Below are 17,918 nucleotides of genomic sequence, written 5' to 3' on the forward strand. Positions count from 1 at the left end.
TTACGCGAGATAAGATAACCGCAAACGCTTACACCAACTAAACCCAACCCAGTCCTCCCAGTCCCAAGGCCCAGGGATGAGGGACCTCGGTCTTGCAGCGCGATGGGAGCTGTGGGGCCGCCGGTTTTCCCTGCTGGTGGAGATGGGGATAAAGATCACCATCTGCTGCTAAGTGCTTGTACTGCAAACATCCCCTCCCGCACCCCGCAGCGCTCTGCTTCCCTCCCGAAGCCACAAAGCGCTGCAGGATCCAGGGGCGGTGAAGCCTCCGGCAGGAATACAAGGAAGAGGGAACTATAAGGCAGGAAGAGAGGAGCAATTCCACACGTGTCTCCCCGCGGCTGGAACTGCGGGTTCAGAAGGTTTCCAGCCCTGGGCAGCTTTCCAGCAAGCGGAGCTGAGGGGGTTGTAAAGCTGGGTTGTGATTTGAGCCCATCTTTAAAGGTGTTTCCTGCATCCCGCACCCGTCCCCAGCCCTTCCCTGCACCCTGTGTGGTTCACACACACCCTCCCCGCAGCATCCGTGTCCTGAGTTTCTTCTGGCACCTCCCTAGGCAGCAAGGTAAAAGGCAGAGTCCGAGCATCCCCTTGGTACCAGCAGGAGGTAAACCCAGGCTCTTGGATTGCACTGAGTACCTGCTCTCCAGCCTGAAACACTGCCTGGACCTAGGGAAATCTGCCCCCAGGACACCGGGTACAGGACTTTCAGGAGGAAATCAGGCAGGATGGGAAGAAGGCAGCCCCAAATGTTCCAGTGGCTGCAATGTGCTGCCCAGTGCACACATGAGGTCAGCCCTCATTCACTGACATCAGGGGAAGGTTTGGGGCTCCCTTCAACCTTTATTAAGCCAAATCCAGCTCCTTCTCTGTGCTTTAGTTCTTGTGTTCAGGTACAGAGGTGATGGGTGATCCCCTTCACTCCTGGGATGTGGTGCTGGGGTTTTCCAGCCCCATGCCTTCTCCTGAACAAGAGCCATTCCCAATGTGTGTGTTAGGGAATTGCAAATGTTACCTTTCCTTCAGACAGGGAGCGTGGTCATTGCCTCTCCTGTTGAACCTGGCATTGCCCAGAAAGCCAGGAGCATCCCTTGGGACTGAAAGAGCCGGGTGGCTGTTGCTGTGCTGGTCTCCCTGTGGCAGAAGGTGCTCCCCATCCTCTGCTCTCCCATTCTACCTCCCCATGAGCGACCTGGTCCACGCTGCCTCTGCTTTGCTTTGCTTTAAAGCTGAGTCTTGCTCCTCTCACCAAGGTCTCAGTGTCCCAGAGCTCGGGGTGGTTTGCATTAGCACCCTGCACAGCCCATGGTGGCCACGGAAGGCATTTGGGCTCCATCCAGGCAGCACCGTGCTCGCCCCGGCCTCTCCCAGCGCCATCCCTAACACAGGACATGGGGGGGTTTGATCTGCCAATTAGCCTCAGCCGGGGCCGCTAACGGGAAGCAGATGGAGCTGGGTGTTACCAGAGGGGAAAATCTGCCACTTCCCACAGGGATCCTGGCTCCCGCTCCTGCCCGGCCCCGAGGCTCCATAACCCAGTGCTTTGGGATGCGGTGGGGGACTGCCAAGGGCCAGGCCAGCTCCGGCTCTGCATGGGAATGGGATTGAATCCCTACCAGAGATGCTCCAAACCTGTTGCCTCTCCTTATTGGGCCATGCAGTGCCCTATACCCTCCCTAGACCCTTTTCCCCATCCCAGTGGAGGGCAGAGAGCTCCAGGAGCATCCCAGAGGGCAGGAGGGTGCCTGGGGTTCCGCTGTGCAAGCCCCTGGCGCTCCCAAACCCCTCCCGAAGCATTTATCAGCTTCAAAAAGGCAACTGTTCAAATAGCATTAGGGGACTGATTTCGAGTCACAAAAAGCCATGAAATTCAGAGTTAAGGCTAAAAAATCCACTTGACACTCTGGCCTTAAGTCGTAAAAGGCGTGAGCCAAAGGCAGCGGCGCTCAGCTCCTGGGATGCGGCATTCCCATCTCCAGGAGAGAGGGTGCGAGGCAGAGCCCTTAATGAGATTTAAATGAGCTGATGGAAATCAATCAGGAAGGGCTGGGAGGTGTCAGTGGAGGAGCTCTAGGAGGGTTTATCCTAAGCTTGGCAGCAGGATGGGACTTGGAGAATGGGACATCCCTGTGGTCCCACCTGGATGAACTCAGGGGGTTCAGAGACATTCCCTGAAGGATCCCAGTGGGTTCAATCCTTTCCTCCCTGCTGAAGGATTGGGGTGGTTTTGGAGCTGAACTGGGATGCCGGGTGCCCTCCCAGTGTGCAGCACAAGGATGCTTTGTACCAACCTGGATGATACTGAATGAGGCGCTTACCGGACGGTCCTGCCTCGTGCAAGGGCAATGGCTTCATTTTAGCAAAGAACACAAAACTGGGTTGGTTTATTATGGTTTTTTCTCTTTGGAATGAGAAGTGCTGCGGGTCCTCAGCCTCAGTGTTATCTTTTAGCAGATGCATGCACGGAAGGTACCAAACACGCTCTATCTAGCCCTGGATTTGGCAACAATTTGAAGAAATCATTCATAGAACACCACAAAGGGTGTTTAAAGATTATTTTATTGCAGATTTTCTCAGTTAAACCAAAATTCACACCTATCAGTGCAACACCTTCATGAGCTGCATGCTAAACAGCAGCCCAGGCCTGGACAAGATCCACACTTAATGCTTATTACAGCAGGGTTCTCCACTCTGGCTGCAAACCCTCGTAACTGAACAGTTATTAACTGTAGGTGTTACAAAGGTGTTTAATTACAAATGATCCTGGAAGGAGACAGACCGTGCCTAAGATCCCTTTTCCTGTTCCCATTGCAGGACCCATTGGTGTGACCGCACTGATGGCAAGGCAGCGCCTGCACAAGTCACAGCAACAGGGACCACAGAGGCCAGCACTGATCTGACTTCACACCAGGGTAGCTCGCAGAGCCTCAGTGATGTGCCCGTGTCAGCAGCAGCTCCGCAGGCCAGAGCACAAGGGGCTGGGAGATGCCTCTTGCTCTGGTTATTGCAGCCCCCACTTGCTGTCCCAGCCCCTCCTGCTAATCAAGTGAAATTCCCTCCATTTCCCCTTCAATTCCTTCCAGGGATTTGAGGGATGCTGCAGCTTGTGCAGGAACGCTCCTGTACCTGAAACACCTTCTCTTAAAGACTTAACAACACACAGTGAACATGCAAGGATTGGAGCAGAAGCAGCCAAAACCCATGGGAGGCAGCCTGACCTCCTCACCAGTGATGAAACAAAGGGACCAAGCGGGGTGCTGCTGCTCCATCTGCCCCATGTCTGTGCACACCGAGACCATTTGCAAGGTAACGTGCAGGGAACCCCGTCTGCTGCCCTCAGAGCAGAGGAGTAAGGCACTTACTCCAACTCACCTGAAGCAGCACCGCACTCGCAGCTGCCCTCTCCTGCCAAGTTCTCCCCTACATCAAGAATGTTTGGGGGTGTCTGAGCTTTGCCCTTGCTCAGTGACAGGGAGAAAACACAGCTCAGGGCTCCCACCACATTGACTGTGGTTTAAAGCAAGCCTGGCTGCCCAAACCTCCCGGCAAGGCTGGCTCAGGCAGCCCTCGGCTTCCAATGGTTTCTGCTGGTGCAGCTCCCTGGGGACACAGGGAATGACACAGCTTTTGGCAGGACAGGGCCAGCCTCTTAATGCTCAGCTCCTGCTTCAACTGCAGCCCCATTGAGAGGGAACTGCGCTGGAGCACTCAGGGTGGACAAAACAGAAGGTCAGGTTGGATGGGGCTTGGGGCAACCTGGTCTAATGGAAGGTGTCCCTGCCCATAGCAGGGGTTGAAACTGGATCTTAAAGTCCTTTCCAACCCAAACCAGTCGAGGGTTTTATGACAAAAGGAAACTGGGATGGAACCACACACCTCCAGCACCCCTGAATCCATTAACACATCACCCTCACATGGACCACAAGGACTTTCTCTTCTGCATTTACAGTTTAATAATAGAATTTTCATTTCAAAATAAAACCCAAGCTCAGGTTAGAGATCAGTACATCTAAGTGCTTCTCGAGGGTGTAGCTCAAGGCCACTCTGTGCGTTGAGGATCAGTAGTACCAGTGGGGCCGGGGAGCAGGAGGTGTCACTGCATGTAGGCATAGCGCCAGTCCGTCAGGGGCACGTGTGTCTCCTTGATGGCCTGAGGAGACGTCCAGCGCAGGATGTAGTGGGGGCCACCAGGTTTGTCGTTGGTGCCTGTTTCAGAAGGAAACAAAGTGCAGGTGACCATGAGCTGGAGGATACGGGGACCTTTCAGGCCCACCTTAAAGGGGATGCAGCACCTTTAAGGGGGATGCTGAGCCCTTAAGGGGATGCAGCTCCATGTGCTGTCTGCGGACAGGGGTTTCAGGCCTCACCTGAGATGCGGGAGCCTCCAAAGGGCTGCTGAGCCACGACGGAGCCTGTTGACTTGTCATTGATGTAGAAATTGCCAGCTGCATTGCGCAGGAAGCTCCTGGCCTCCTCGATGATTCTCCTAAGGAGGGATAGAAACAGCTCTGAGAACCCAACAGCAACTGGTGTGCAGGCCTCTACTCTTCTGTACCCATTAAAATCATGCAAAAAGCACATTTTCATGGCATCTAAGGGCTGCACATCGTTTATACACTCATAGCATCATAGAATGGATTGGGTTGGGTTGGGAAGGACCTTAAGATCATCCAGTTCCAATGCCCTGCCATGGGCAGAGACACCTCACACTAGTCTGACACACACTGAAGCAGGTTGTGCACCCTAAGAGCTCATGTAAATGATCCCAGGTTTGTTTTCTTCTAGTTTGTTTCTACATTTGACTGCTATAAATGAAGGTAACTGAGACTTAAGGATGGTCCCTCATTGAGGTTACCCTGCTCTGAGCCCTCCTCCTACATGAGAGGTGTGTGGTGTATCCTTCTGTACTCTCCCATCACCTCTGAGGCAGTTTCTCAATGAAAAAGCATTTGTAGGCTTGTTATGGTTGTTTTAGAAACAAGCCCCTGCCTCTTCAGCGGGAGGAGGGGGTAAAGCAGCAGGAAATGCTCTCCTTCATCCCCATCGTGCAGCACAGGGCGCCGGGGAGCAGTGACACAGACACCTGACCCAAGAAGGGCAGCAGCATCCTCACTGTGCTGGCAGAGCCGGCTTTGGCACTTACTTCTCCTGGGCGAAGACCGCCCCCGTGAGGCCGTAGGGGGTGGTGGTGTCGATGAGCTCCAGGACCTCCTTGAACCGCTCCTCGGGGTACACGTAAACCGTGAGGATGGGGCCAAAGATCTCCTGTGCAGCGAGAAGACAACGGAGCAGTGAGCGGGGACAGCCTCCGATCAGCACTGAACAGCTACAGCCGGGGTGAAGAGGAACATCCCTGAGGAGAGGACTTGGGGGTGTTGGTCAATGGGAAGCTCCCCATGACCCGGCTTCAGTGAGCGCTGGAGCCCAGAACCCCCCCGTGTGCTGGGCTGCACCCCCAGAGCGTGAGCAGCAGCTCAGGGAGGGGATCCTGCCCCTCTGCTGTGCTCTGGGGAGACCCCCCCTGCAGCCCTGATCCAGCTCTGGGGCAGAAGCACAAGAGGGACCTGGAGCTGCTGGAGCGAGGCCAGAGGAGGCCATGGAGATGCTGCGAGGGCTGGAGCAGCTCTGCTCTGGAGCCAGGCTGAGAGAGCTGGGCTGGGGCAGCCTGGAGAAGAGAAGGCTCCTGAAGGGGAGACCTGAGAGCAGCTCCAGTGCCTAAAGGGGCTGCAGGAAAGCTGGAGAGGGGCTTGGGACAAGGGCCTGTAGGGACAGGCCAAGGGGAATGGCTTGAACCTGCCCGAGGGGAGACTGAGCTGAGCTCTTAGGCAGAAGCTCTTCCCTGTGAGGGTGCTGAGGCGCTGGCACAGGGTGCCCAGAGAAGCTGTGGCTGCCCCATCCCTGGCAGTGCTCAAGGCCAGGTTGGACACAGGGGCTTGGAGCAAGCTGCTCCAGTGGAAGGGGTCCCTGCCCGTGGCAGGGGTTGGAGCTGGAGGAGCTTTAAGCTCCCTTCCAACCCACACCATTCCATGGTCCTACGCTCCCTGCACAAGTTACCATATGGTGCTGGCTCACCTCCACCATGCAGCCCCTTTTACACCTTTGCTGCCACCTCCCCACAAGCTGCTCTCACCTCTTTCATGATGGGATCCTGGGGGTCTTTGCTCTCCACAATGCAGGGCTCAACGAAGTACCCAACGCTGTCGTCGCAGCCACCTCCTGCCAGGATGGTGAGGTTGGGCGACTTCTTGGCGTGCTCGATCCACTTCTTTATCCGTGCAAAAGACTGAGAATAGGGAATAATGCAGCATGGGTTTGGGGTGTAAAAGGAAGTTTGGGCAACCCCTGTCAGGGCTGTGCTGCTCCCGGTGCTTCTCCAGCTCAGGAGCAGGAGTGGGAGCTGGAAACACAGCCCCAGGCGCTCTGATCCTGACATCTGAGATGGTTTCTCAGTGTAATAACGCACTCATCAAGAGGGGTGGTGAACAAGGCACGCAGTGCTCTAGGACGGAGCACAAGTGGGCTGAGGGGCAGCTCTAACCACTGATGTTCACACCTTGCTGCAAGCAACGCAAGCATTTAACCCAGCCCTTGGTGAAAGCCCGGTGGTGTCAGCTCCTTGCACCAGCAGAACAGGAGCGATGAGCTCACCTTGTCATCAATGACTGCAGAGAAAAACGTCCCAAAGTCCTGGGTGGGCTGTTGGGAAGCAAGAGAAGAGGGGAAGTCAGTGCCTGCCGAGCCAAAGAGCCGACTGCAGCACTTGGAGGAGCTGAAGGTCCCCACACAAGGCTCCCTCCCGCCCCAAGCACACCTCTGGTCCAGGGCACAAGCTGCCCCTTTTCAATTAGTCTGCAGCATTCAGCGGCTTGCAGGATCCCTCCTGCAGACCCTGGCTACAAGTTAATTTCTAATCACTATAAAGAAGGAGATGAAGGGGGCCAGGGCGGCGGGGAGAGCCGGGGATGAAAAGCTGGGTTCAATAGGAATTAGTAGCCAGTTACCGCAGTCCCTAATCCCATCAGCCCCCCGCTGAGCCGCAGAGCCCTTCAGCCGCCCCGCAGCTCCGCTCACATCTCCCACTTTGATCTTCCCGTGCTCCTCCAGCAGCTTCTCTTTGATGTGGGGCCACAGCGAGGCCGGGGCGTAGAGGCGGGAGCAGGCGGAGCATTTCTGGCCGCCGTACTCGAAGGCGGAGCGCAGGGTGCCGTTCACCGCGCTGCCCACATCCGCGGAGCTGTGCACCAGGTGGAAGTTCTTCCCTCCGCACTCTGCAGGGCCGGAGGGAGGAAAGGGGTGAGTGAGGAGCAGACCGGGGCGCGCAGAGAGCACAGAGCACAGAGCACAGCCAGGTCACCGCGGCAGCGCGCCCTGCCTGGCCCCATTGCTCCTCCATTGGGATGCCCCGGAGAGCAACCCCGGCGCCAAACCTGATGGGAAAGGGACTGGGCCGAGTTCCCAACCTTAGCTCTGTAATCCCAGGGGCACCTCCTCCCAAGGGCCCCACCATAAAAACCCATCCCATGCCAGTGGGAGCCGGTGCCATAAGCTCCTCCATATGCCCATCACAGCCACACAATCAACTTAGAGTCATAGAACAGTTAGGGTTGGAAAGGACCTTAAGATCATCCAGTTCCAACCCCCTGCCGTGGGCAGGGACACCTCACACTAAACCACGGCACCCAAGGCTCTGTCCAACCTGGCCTTGAGCACTGCCAGGGATGGAGCATTCACATCCTCCCTGGGCAACCCATTCCAGTGCCTCACCACCCTTATGGTAAAGAGCTTCTGCCTTATCTCCAATCTAAACTTCCCCTGTTTCAGTTTGAACCCATTACCCCTTGTCCTATCACTACAGTCCCTAGCGAAGAGTCCCTCCCCAGCATCCTTGCAGGCCACAGAGGATACAATTTGCTCGCAAGGAGAGGAATCCCAGCCATCACTCCAGGTTCTCCCTTCAACAGGGGACAAGCTGAACCCCCCACCCTGCAGGGCCACCCCTCCAAGAAGGTGTGGGAAGCAGCAGTTACCTCCAGCCAGACGGGGGAAGTTGCGGTAGCGATCCAGGTTTTCCGACACCTGCTTCCAGAGCCGCTTGAAAGTTCTGGAATGGGAAGGGGGAGCTGGTGAGTGCACAGGGAAAAGGCACCAGTGGGTGATGCGCTCTGCGGAAGGGGACCCCAGGAAACCCCTGTGTCTATCCCTAGAAGGGATGCCCTGCAAGCAGGGGGGATGCCCGCTGAGAGTGAGGCCTTAAGGACCCAAAGGCACTACACAAAGAAACTGCTGCAGTGCCACAGCAGTGAGCATCCAGGTGAGGTTTGTCCCCTTTGCCTTTCCCCCCTACCTCCCGGTCCTTACTGTGACCAACCCCTCTGCTGGAAACAATAAAAATGCTAATAGCCTCCCAGCAGGAGCCCAGCCGCTAACACTCATTTATGAGCTTCCCACCTCTAAAGCATGATGCTCATCAGACCATGTCCTGCGCCGGGGGAGCAGGCTCCCCGGGTTTAACAGCCCGTTGAGGCTGCCAGGGACCCTGGGTGTCAGTAACACACCGTGATGAGCAGGCAGAGCACGGGGCTGCAGAGCTCCCTGGAGCTGGCACCGCTCTGCAGCACAGGGAGATGTGTTCAGGGAATCACAGGAGCGCTGGGAGATGGGGCAGCGACACAGGCAAGTTTGTCTGCTCGGTGCCGTCAGTTTAGCAACAGAAGCTCCCTCCTGCTAAATTACATGGAGATTTCCTTCCAGTACCTAAAGGGGCTGCAGGGAACCTGGAGAGGGGCTTGGGACAAGGGCCTGTAGGGACAGGCCAAGGGGAATGGCTTGAACCTGCCCGAGGGGAGACTGAGCTGAGCTCTTAGGCAGAAGCTCTTCCCTGTGAGGGTGCTGAGGCACTGGCACAGGGTGCCCAGAGAAGTCCCATCCCTGGCAGTGCTCAAGGCCAGGTTGGACACAGGGGCTTGGAGCAAGCTGCTCCAGTGGAAGGTGATGTTCCGATGAGCACCGGCGGCTCCTCACCCCTCTCCCCTCTGCCCCCTCCCCACGTACGGCACGCTGCCGGTGAAGTTGAGCCCGCACAAGTGCTCGGAGCTGGTGACGGTGTCCCCAAACACGGGCCCGTCCGCCGGCACGAACTGCACGATGTTGGGAGGGAGCCCGGCCTCCAGCAGGATCTTGTAGACAGCGTAGCTGGAGAGCAGGGCAGTGTCACTCGGCTTCCACAGCACCACGTTCCCCTGCGGGAGAGGAGGCAGTGAGCACGGGAGGAAAGGCTTCAGCCCACACATGGGTGTGCAGTGATTAAACCCCCTGGGAAACATCAGTCCTGCAGCACACAGCGGATGGGACCACAGCAACGGGCACCTTGGGGTGATGCACACCCCCCAGGTACCCTTCAGCACCGGTTTTGACAGGGTCTGTGACTGCCTTGCTCGCCTGAAGGCACAAAAGCCCTCCCTTCTCAAGCAATGCTCCCTGTGCCACCTTCACACCCCCAGAGCTTTGCCTCCCAAAGAGGAGCTGCAAAGCACAGCCCTGGTTTAGGTGCTGGGAAAGGCGATGGCCCCACAAGCGCTGTCACTCGCTCTCTGTGTGTGTGTGTGTCTGTGCTGGCCCCAGCAGTGAGACAAACCCTCACTCCTGGATCAATCCTGCACAAGCAGCAGCACAATTGGCTGCAGGACCCAGCACCAGGGTCCCACCCCTTGGGCTCCTCGCCACCGTCCTGCCCTCGGCTCTGTGCCCAGCGCCCTCCCCACGTCACTGTCACAGTGCCTGGCCCCACTGCGCATGACCGTGCCATAGGGTCACTGTCCTGGGGGGCAGGAGGGGGGGGGTTGGACTCTGCCTCACCCAGGCACCTGCTTTAGAACCACAGAATGAATCCCTCACTGGGTTGGGCTGGAAAGGACCTTAACATCATCCAGGTCCAACCCCCTCCTCTACAGGCATCGCGGTGCAGGCAAAGCTCCTGCCTTCCCCCTTAATCCTTCTGCTCCTAACAGTGAGAAAACCCAACCACACTGCAGGAGCACCCCCAGGCAGGGAGATCTGACTCAGGGCACAGTCAGTGACAGCATTCCCAGCAGCACTGCTCCAGCGCCGAGGACTTCCCACTGCCAACGCTGCAATGGCAATACCCGCCTTGATCTCTCCAGCTCTTCAGGCAAGAGGAATGTTTAATCCCCTGGGAAGCGCACTGAGGTGACTGAAACACTGGGGCTTTAATTAACATCCACCTATTAAGTACCATTTTATCCTACATTTAATGCCAGGTACCACTGCCACTGAGTTTCTCAAGGCACCAGTGATGCCCTGGTCCTTGCTGCCCCTGGCCAAACAGGGGGACTTCATCCTGGTGGGAATTCATCTTATCCTCAAGGAGGGAGAGGTGGATGCACTGCAGGGTCCCAAGGCAGCCCTGGCAGCACGGGCTTGCCCCACCCCAACACGGTTCATCTCCTCTGGGATGAGTTTATCACCACATGTCCCAAAGGCAAGGACCTGCCCCAAATCCTGGGGTGGGAGGAATGCATCTCCCTTCCCCAAAAACCTTCCCAGCCCCACACTGGCTTTTCCCTCTCCCTTCCTTCTCCCCACTCCTCTCCTGCAAAAGTTCAAATGTTTTGCCTTGAATATGGCTTTAAAATGGGATGTCCCCACATCAAAAGCTTGGTGCTCCCCCTCATGGCTGCCTCTTCCACCTCTAACCCAGGAGCCTGCTGCCGGAGGGACTGCCTTTGGTGCCAGGATGAAATCTGGGCCTAACTAGTAAAGAGCTTGGGGTAATTCTGTGGTTTATTCCTTTCCATGTAAATGAATGCATCCTGGCCCAAACTCATCCCGTTATGGGTATCCCTCCCCAACACTCACCTTGCAAAGGCAGCATGTGAGCACACTGTGGTGGGACACACTGGCTGTTACCTAGATCTTTCTGGACCATCTCCCACGTCTGCCAGGATCAGCTGTCTCCCAGTTCAGTGCTAAATGCCAGGGCCATGACCTGCTCCCACCTACCCCCACTGTACCCAAAAAGCATCGTCCAAGAGGCACCTGAGCAATGACAGGGATCTCACTTCCGTGCCACAACAGCACCCTGGTCACAGAGCAAGCAGCACGCAAGGAAACAAACCCCTGCTGCATTGCTCATCTCCCTTCCCTCCCGCAGCATGAGACCTCCTCTTGATCTAGACCGCAGCCTAGGAGGGGGAAGCCAAGCTGCTTCCGAACACAACCCCAGGCCTGAGCAGTCTGTCCTCCTCCAACACATCACACCTGCCCATCAGTAGACAGGTCTAAGATCCAGCCATTAGAATGCCTTCTTGAGATCAAAGACATCAGAGCCTAATTGCAGCAGAGCTGATGGAGTTCAAGGGGACCAAGAGGAGGAGGAGCCCCGCTGTGTCCCATTGAACAGCACCAGGGAGCCTGAATTCACCCCTTGCAGACCCCAGACCAGGCAAGCTGCAGCCTTGGAGACCAGCCCCTGCTCCAGCCTTCCCCTGCACAGACCCAACAGCACTCACCATCAGCGCTGGAGCCCCGGCCAGGTTCCCACCGATGGCTGTGAAGTTGAAGGGGGAGACGGCTGCCACGAAACCCTGCGGTGGGAGAGGAGAGGGAGCACTGAGCCCAGGGAGCCTCCTCTCACTGGGGTGACCCCACAGCCTGTGTATGAAAAGCCCCAGCCCCTGCCCTCACCTCCAGCCCCCGGTACACCATGCTGTTGGTGCTGATGTCCACGCTGATGGGTTGGCTCTTCTCCAGCTCCAGGGCGTACTTGGCGTTGAATCGGAAGAAGTCGATGAGCTCGGCGGCAGCATCGATCTCTGCCTGGATCACTGTCTTACCCTGTTGTGGCAGAGAAAGGCACTGAGAGGAGGCAAGGGGAATGCAGAGCCCTGAGCCGCAGTGCAGCTCACCCAGACCAGGTGCTTGCCTCCTGCAAGCCCCCTCCTGCCACGTCTCCTTTGCACTGAGCAAACACCACCCATGGCTGTGCCTGGGGCCACCGCATCACTCCTGTTCCCCACTGCCCTTTAGTGCATCTCCTGGGGCAGCCAGGGCCTTCTGCAGGGGTACACCCTGATGTCTACCGCTCACCATGAGCTGATCCTGCTCCCATGAAGCCCAACTCCCAGCTTCACCTCCCTTGTCAGCAAAGAGGCCGCAGTCAGCCTGTATCCCCCCACAGAACACCTAGAGACGCTTCTAACATGACAGCCATTCCCACTGCCCAGCAATACACTGGCAGCAATCCCTGCCCTGCTTCCCTGCTCCCCACGCTCCCTCCCACGCACCCGTTACCCACAGGGTCAATCCCACATCCCCCTGACCTGCCCGATCATGGTTTTGGCCAGCACTTCTGCTCGCCTCGGCCCGCTCAGCATGTCAGCTGCCTTCAGGAAGATCTGCGCCCGGTCCTGCACAGGTTTTAGGTCCCATTCCTTCCTCGCTGCCAAGGCAGCGTTAATGGCTTTGTTAATGAGCTCCTGCAGGAGAGAAGGGGAAAGGCAGCAAGGAGGAACCCCATCATCACCCATCATCCCTAGGCACAACCCAGTGCACTCACCTTGCTAGCATAGCAGAACTTGGCCACCTTGTGTGCATGGTTAAATGGCTGAAAAGAGAGGAAGAGCCCACAGTTATGGGTCCAATAGATTACCCTCCCATGGGTACATCCCTCAGGTGCATCCCTCTGTCCATTCCCACTTGTTAAAGCAGGTTTCCCCCGCACTCACCGACAGCTGGTACCGCACCGTTGGTGTCCACACCTCTTCTCCCCCAATCACACATGGGATGGCTTCTGTCTTGCCCTTCAGGTCAGCAAGTGCCTGATGGAGGAGAGCACCACGGGGGGAGCTGCACACATAGACCTGCACATGTGGACCTGCCTCTCCCTCTGTCTTCCCAGCCAGCCCCACAAGCAAAGGGAAACCTGGGGACAAGCTTCCTTTGGGCCCTAGGTGTCCACAGGCTGGAGGGACAGGGATGGGAGTTACAAATCCAAGTGTTCCCAAACTATCCTGGGCTGCATCCCCAGCAGTGTCAGGAGCAGGTCAGAGGAGGGGTCCTGCCCCTCTGCTCTGCTCCCATAAGACCCCACTTGCAGCACTGTGTGCAGTGCTGGTGTGACCAACATAAGGACATGGAGCTGTTGGAGCAAGGCCAGAGGAGGCCACGGGGATGCTCAGGGGCTGGAGCAGCTCCTGTATGGAGCCAGGCTGAGAACACTGGGGCTGCTCAGCCTGGAGAAGAGAAGCTGCATGGAGACCTCAGAGCAGCTTCCAGTGTCTGAAGGGGCTGCAAGGATGCTGGAGAGGGGCTCTTCATCAGGGACTGTAGGGATAGGACAAGGGGTGATGGGTTCAGACTGAAACAGGGGAAGTTCAGGTTGGAGATAAGGCAGAAGCTCTTCCCTGTGAGGGTGCTGAGGCGCTGGCACAGGGTGCCCAGAGAAGCTGTGGCTGCCCCATCCCTGGCAGTGCTCAGGGCCGGGTTACACACAGGGGCTTGGAGCAAGCTGCTCCAGTGGAAGGGGTCCCTGCCCATGGCAGGGGTTGAAGCTGGAGGAGCTTTAGGGTCCCTTCACCCCAAATCGCTCTATGAAAAGGAAAGGGAACAGGACGGGGCTGGCCCCCACCAGGGAGGACCCTGGTCCTTTAGGACCCCCAATAGCCCCATCCCGTGGGCTGGTACCTTCTGCAGCGCTGCTCGCTCGGGGCTCCCTGGCTTGAACTCCAGGATGGGCTCGTTGGTCACCGTGATGGCCGAGTGGTGCCGCCACCTCCGCCTGGGACAGGGGGCACAGGAGACACCGAAACCCGCTGGTTCCCTCCTTCCCAGCCTCCCAGCACCGCGTGGCTTCGGCTCCTTGTGCCACGCAGCCACGCGTGCCCAGGCACAGCCCCGTGCTGCTGCTCCCGTGCTCCATCCGCCCATCGGATCGCGATGCCCGAGCCCGGACATCGCCCCCAAGACAGAACCCCCCTCCTCGCTATGGCAGACGCTGAATTCCCATGGGAAAGGCGGTGTTCGCTCCCACACCCCAGCGCGCTGCCAGCTCCTGGTAAAGTCCAGGGGGCAAAAGCCAACGCGGTCCCTGCTGCCCGCTCCGGTGCGCGGCTGGACCTTGGGCTGCGGGTTCCCCGGCTCAGACCTGCCCATGTCAGCAACACCGCCCCAAAAACGGGTGGAAAAGGGGGGCAGAAAGGGCGAGAGAGGGAGGAAACGGCGGGGCTCGGCAGCGGGAAAGGAGCCAGCGAGGGCTGGAGCAGCGAAAAGGGAGCCCCGACGGGAATGTAAAGGGTCCGGGGAGCCGGGGTGGGACGGGGTTGGGCTGTTCCCACCGGGAAAGGGAAAGGAAGGGGAAAGGGAGAGGGAAGAGAGAAAGGAAGGGGAAGGGGAAAGGGAAGGGAAGGGGCAAGGGCCGGGACCCGTCACTCACCCGCCGCCCCTCAGCGCCCGCCACATCCCTGCCCCACCGCGCTCCCCGGCCGCGCCCACACCACCGCAGATGGGGGGGGGGGCACACACGGGGCGCCCCAAGCGCTCCCAATGGAACGGGAGATGCAGGCCCAAGGGAGCGGTGAGGGTCGCTCCCACCGCGGCCCCACTCCCGCACGCTCCGGTGCGCGGGGCCTGGGCGGGTCCCGTGCGGGTCCCACCCCTGCTCCGTGTGCGGGGTGCCCCCCCGCTCCCCCCCCCTGCCCAGGAGGCGGTGGTTGCGTCCGACCAATGGGGAGGCGGCGAGCCCTGGCACGTGGGAAAGGGCGGGGCGCTCGAGCTGGGCAAAACTCATTAATTAAAGGGAAATTAAGTAATTGTCATTAATAATAATTATAATAATTAATAATCATAAATGACCCGAAGGAGGTGGCTTCGGCGGAAGGGCCCAGTCTCGGACCTGCGTGGAGAGAGCAAAGGAAGATGAAGCAGCTGCTCCCACCCATTTAAGGACTCAAAATTGGGGGGGAGAAAGGGGATTTCACCCCAAAATGGGGACGTGGCTGAGGCACAGGCCAGGAGGAGGCTGGGGGTGGATGGGGTGGGTTCAGCTCCAGCAGAAAAGCAGGAATTTAAGAGGGTAGCTGAAAGATCAGCGGTTTTAGGGGAGGTTGGGGGATTCAGGGGTACTTTTAGGGGAGTTCAGGGGATGCGGTTTAGGGGAGGTTGAGGTGCTTTCAAGGGAGTGTGGGGTAATATTCTGGGGGGAGTTTGGAGTACTCTGGGACCCCAAAGCACCTGCCTGAACCCCGGGCTGTGGAGCCAGGGGGACAGGAACCGTGTCCCCCTCCTCAGCTCCAAATCTACAAGCAGTTTTTGCTTTAAAAGCATTTTCCACCCCAAAATCAGCACACGCAGCCATTAACCAGGAATTCCGTGTTTATTTTAGGAGGTTTTTGTCCTTTTTTCCTCTTTTTTTCCTCATCACCAAAGCATGACTGGGACCCGTTTCCATCACACCCGCTCTGCATAGAGAAGCCCATGGCGGGGGGGGGGGGGGGAGTACAGCGAGCGATGGGTGGAGCACTGAAGGATGAACCGCTGGGATAAGGACGGATGGACACAGGATGCGACAGAGGAGCAGGGAGCAGACCTGGAAGGGGTCGGTGAGGTCGGTTTTGGCACTAAAAAAGGAAACTGGAGATAATCCGCTGGAACTCGGAGGAGCACGAGTGCTTCTGGCTCTTGCTGCGGGGGTTTCTCGGTGCTTCACCTAAAGTGGATTAGGTTTTGGAAGCCTTTGATGGCCCAAAATCCCCCTCCAGTGAGTGCGTGTTCCACTGGGTCTGCTCACAACCACCCAGCACAGGCTTCCAGCCGCAGAGGGAATCGATTTGCAGCTCGACTCCGGAGCAAGCCTGGGAGCTGGTTCATCCTCCGTCCTTTCCTCGCCAGAGATCAAACAGCATCATCAAGTTCAGTCTTTTTCTTGAAAAGAAGCTAATATACAGAATACAAAGCACTATATTTACACCAGTAACGGTAAACAGGTTCATCTCCACACTGATCAGCAGTCTGTTTTCATGTGTATAAAAAGAGAGTCTTGCACGACTTCAGAGGAACTGATGAGAAGTGACACAGCACGGGGAAAGAGGCATCAATACCCTCCACTTAAACACCTTAAATAATAAATAATCATTACTTTTTGGGCAGAACTCAGCTAACACACACTTTAGCCACAGATGTTTAAGGACTGAATTGAGTGTCTTTTGGTGGAATCGCATTACACAAGAAGTGTTTTTAGTGACCCAGCTTTTAACCATCCTCAACCCTCTCTAATTTAAACAAAACTGCAGGATTTCAGATGGCATCTGTGCAGGGGTCACCAGTCCGGGCAGCCCACACCCAGGGAGGGTTCTGCATTGCTATGACACAGCTCTGAAGCCACCCTGGGGTTGGTTTTAAGCATCATCATCATTATTTCCTCCAAAGATAAGAGCCAAGAGACCTGTGAGCCCCATCTCTGCCCACAGAAGTGCTTCACTGCTGGAGTGCCTCAAATCAGGAGGGAATTGAGTTCTAGAAGCAGCAAATACCCACTGCTTAAACACAATTTGTTGCTTCTTCAAAAGAGAAGCTCTGAAAGGCTCCCGCAAATGCGGAAGGGTCTTAAGACACTGAACTACACACAAAAACAGACAAAAGGGAACAAATCAAGTGGTTTTCACTGCTCTGCCAGAGACTTGTGTTCAAGCCTTTAGTGTTCCCCTCTCCAGAACCAGGATGGCAAGGGACTGAATTAAGATTCTGGCAGGCTGCGTCTCTAGTTCACCTCTAAAACCAGCATTATTAACACCAGGTTACTACATGCTGCCTTGGCCAGCAATTTGTTTTCTCTTTTAAAAGTCAAACAGAAGTTTGATTCAACTAGAAGCTTTTCTGGGTGACTTAACACTGAAGGCAAAGCTTTTTCAAACCTGTGTGTTCCCCTGCCACCAAGTCCTAGACCAGTGCAAAAGAATAAAAAGAACCAGGAGTCCTGAAGAAACATAAGGAAAATCCTCATCAGGGTATTACTAACAATGGAAGCACTATGATTTGTTCATTTTGCTGTGATAAATCATGCTTTTTAAACACTCAGCTCTAAAATGAAGCACTCAAATGTGAAACACAATCAGAGACTTCCCAATATTGCCGTTCTCCTCCCGCACGCTCCAACACAAACATTCTTCCACGGCTTTCCAGAGCCAAGGGAAACAAAAGGAAATCGCTGCTTTAGAGAGAGCGCAGCAGGGCTGTGGCAAGGCTGTGAGCATCCCCCCCATCGCTGCGGCTTTCCCTCTGCCAAGCCTGGACCAATGACCCAACTTCTGCTTTTGCTGGCAAGAACGGTTACTCAGAATGAATAACCTCAGATTAGAAGCAGCTTTAGAAGTAGATTCAGGCACAGTTCTGAGCTATTATTTTGTTTCATCAAGTGAATTCCAATTCACGTGGGGACTAACACCATTTATCTTCCAGCCAGGTAGAACACAAAAGATGCTCCGGGGCAGGATTTAAAACGGCTGTGCCACAGCGGGTTGGAACTGGATGACCTTAAGGTCCTTTCCAACCCAAACCATTCTGTGATTCTATGGTTCTCATCCCCCTGGTATTCAGGGGAGCAGACAGAGGTTCTTACCCTCACAGCAGAACCCCTTGCAAACAGGGGAAGGAAAAAACACCACAATGGGTGTTTTTACAGCAGCATAAGTCTGCAGTGGCAGCAAAGCTGTTAACTGTTTGCTTCCCCCACCTTGCTCGAGGAAGCGATGGGCGAGTGCTTCACAGCCATACCTGTCATACTGTTTCCACATTATCGCTTGAAACCGCTAGAGAATTTGGAGCCCCACCAGAGCAGGAGATACTTTCCAAGGGAATAATTACATTTGCTGACAGAGTTCTGTTTGCACTTTAAAAACCTCTAATAAAAA

The 17,918-nt window shown here is 56.3% G+C and overlaps 1 protein-coding gene across 2 annotated transcripts; it reads right to left on the reverse strand.

Annotated features, from left to right (window-relative positions):
- Positions 1–3,923: 3,923 nt before the first annotated feature.
- Positions 3,924–14,582, reverse strand: ALDH4A1 (aldehyde dehydrogenase 4 family member A1). 2 transcript variants are annotated; one of them, XM_061367809.1, is made up of 15 exons: positions 14,447–14,582; positions 13,699–13,792; positions 12,741–12,833; positions 12,572–12,619; positions 12,336–12,491; positions 11,701–11,850; positions 11,526–11,600; positions 9,049–9,236; positions 8,025–8,098; positions 7,069–7,265; positions 6,646–6,693; positions 6,128–6,280; positions 5,141–5,262; positions 4,365–4,483; positions 3,924–4,203 (listed from the first exon to the last, which is right to left on the reverse strand). In XM_061367809.1, the coding sequence occupies exons 1-15, from the start codon at positions 14,470–14,472 to the stop codon at positions 4,091–4,093; spliced, it is 1,656 nt and encodes a 551-aa protein (XP_061223793.1). In that variant the 5' UTR covers positions 14,473–14,582; the 3' UTR covers positions 3,924–4,090. The 2 variants fall into 2 exon arrangements, with proteins under 2 accessions (XP_061223793.1, XP_061223792.1); XM_061367808.1 differs by lacking the exon at positions 14,447–14,582 and having other exon boundaries at positions 13,699–13,958.
- Positions 14,583–17,918: the final 3,336 nt, after the last annotated feature.

Source organism: Neopsephotus bourkii, unplaced genomic scaffold (genome assembly GCF_033783945.1).
Source record: "Neopsephotus bourkii isolate Nb327-2 ecotype Australia unplaced genomic scaffold, CSIRO-AGI_Nbou_v1 NB_1399, whole genome shotgun sequence".
Lineage (NCBI taxonomy): Eukaryota > Metazoa > Chordata > Aves > Psittaciformes > Psittacidae > Neopsephotus > Neopsephotus bourkii.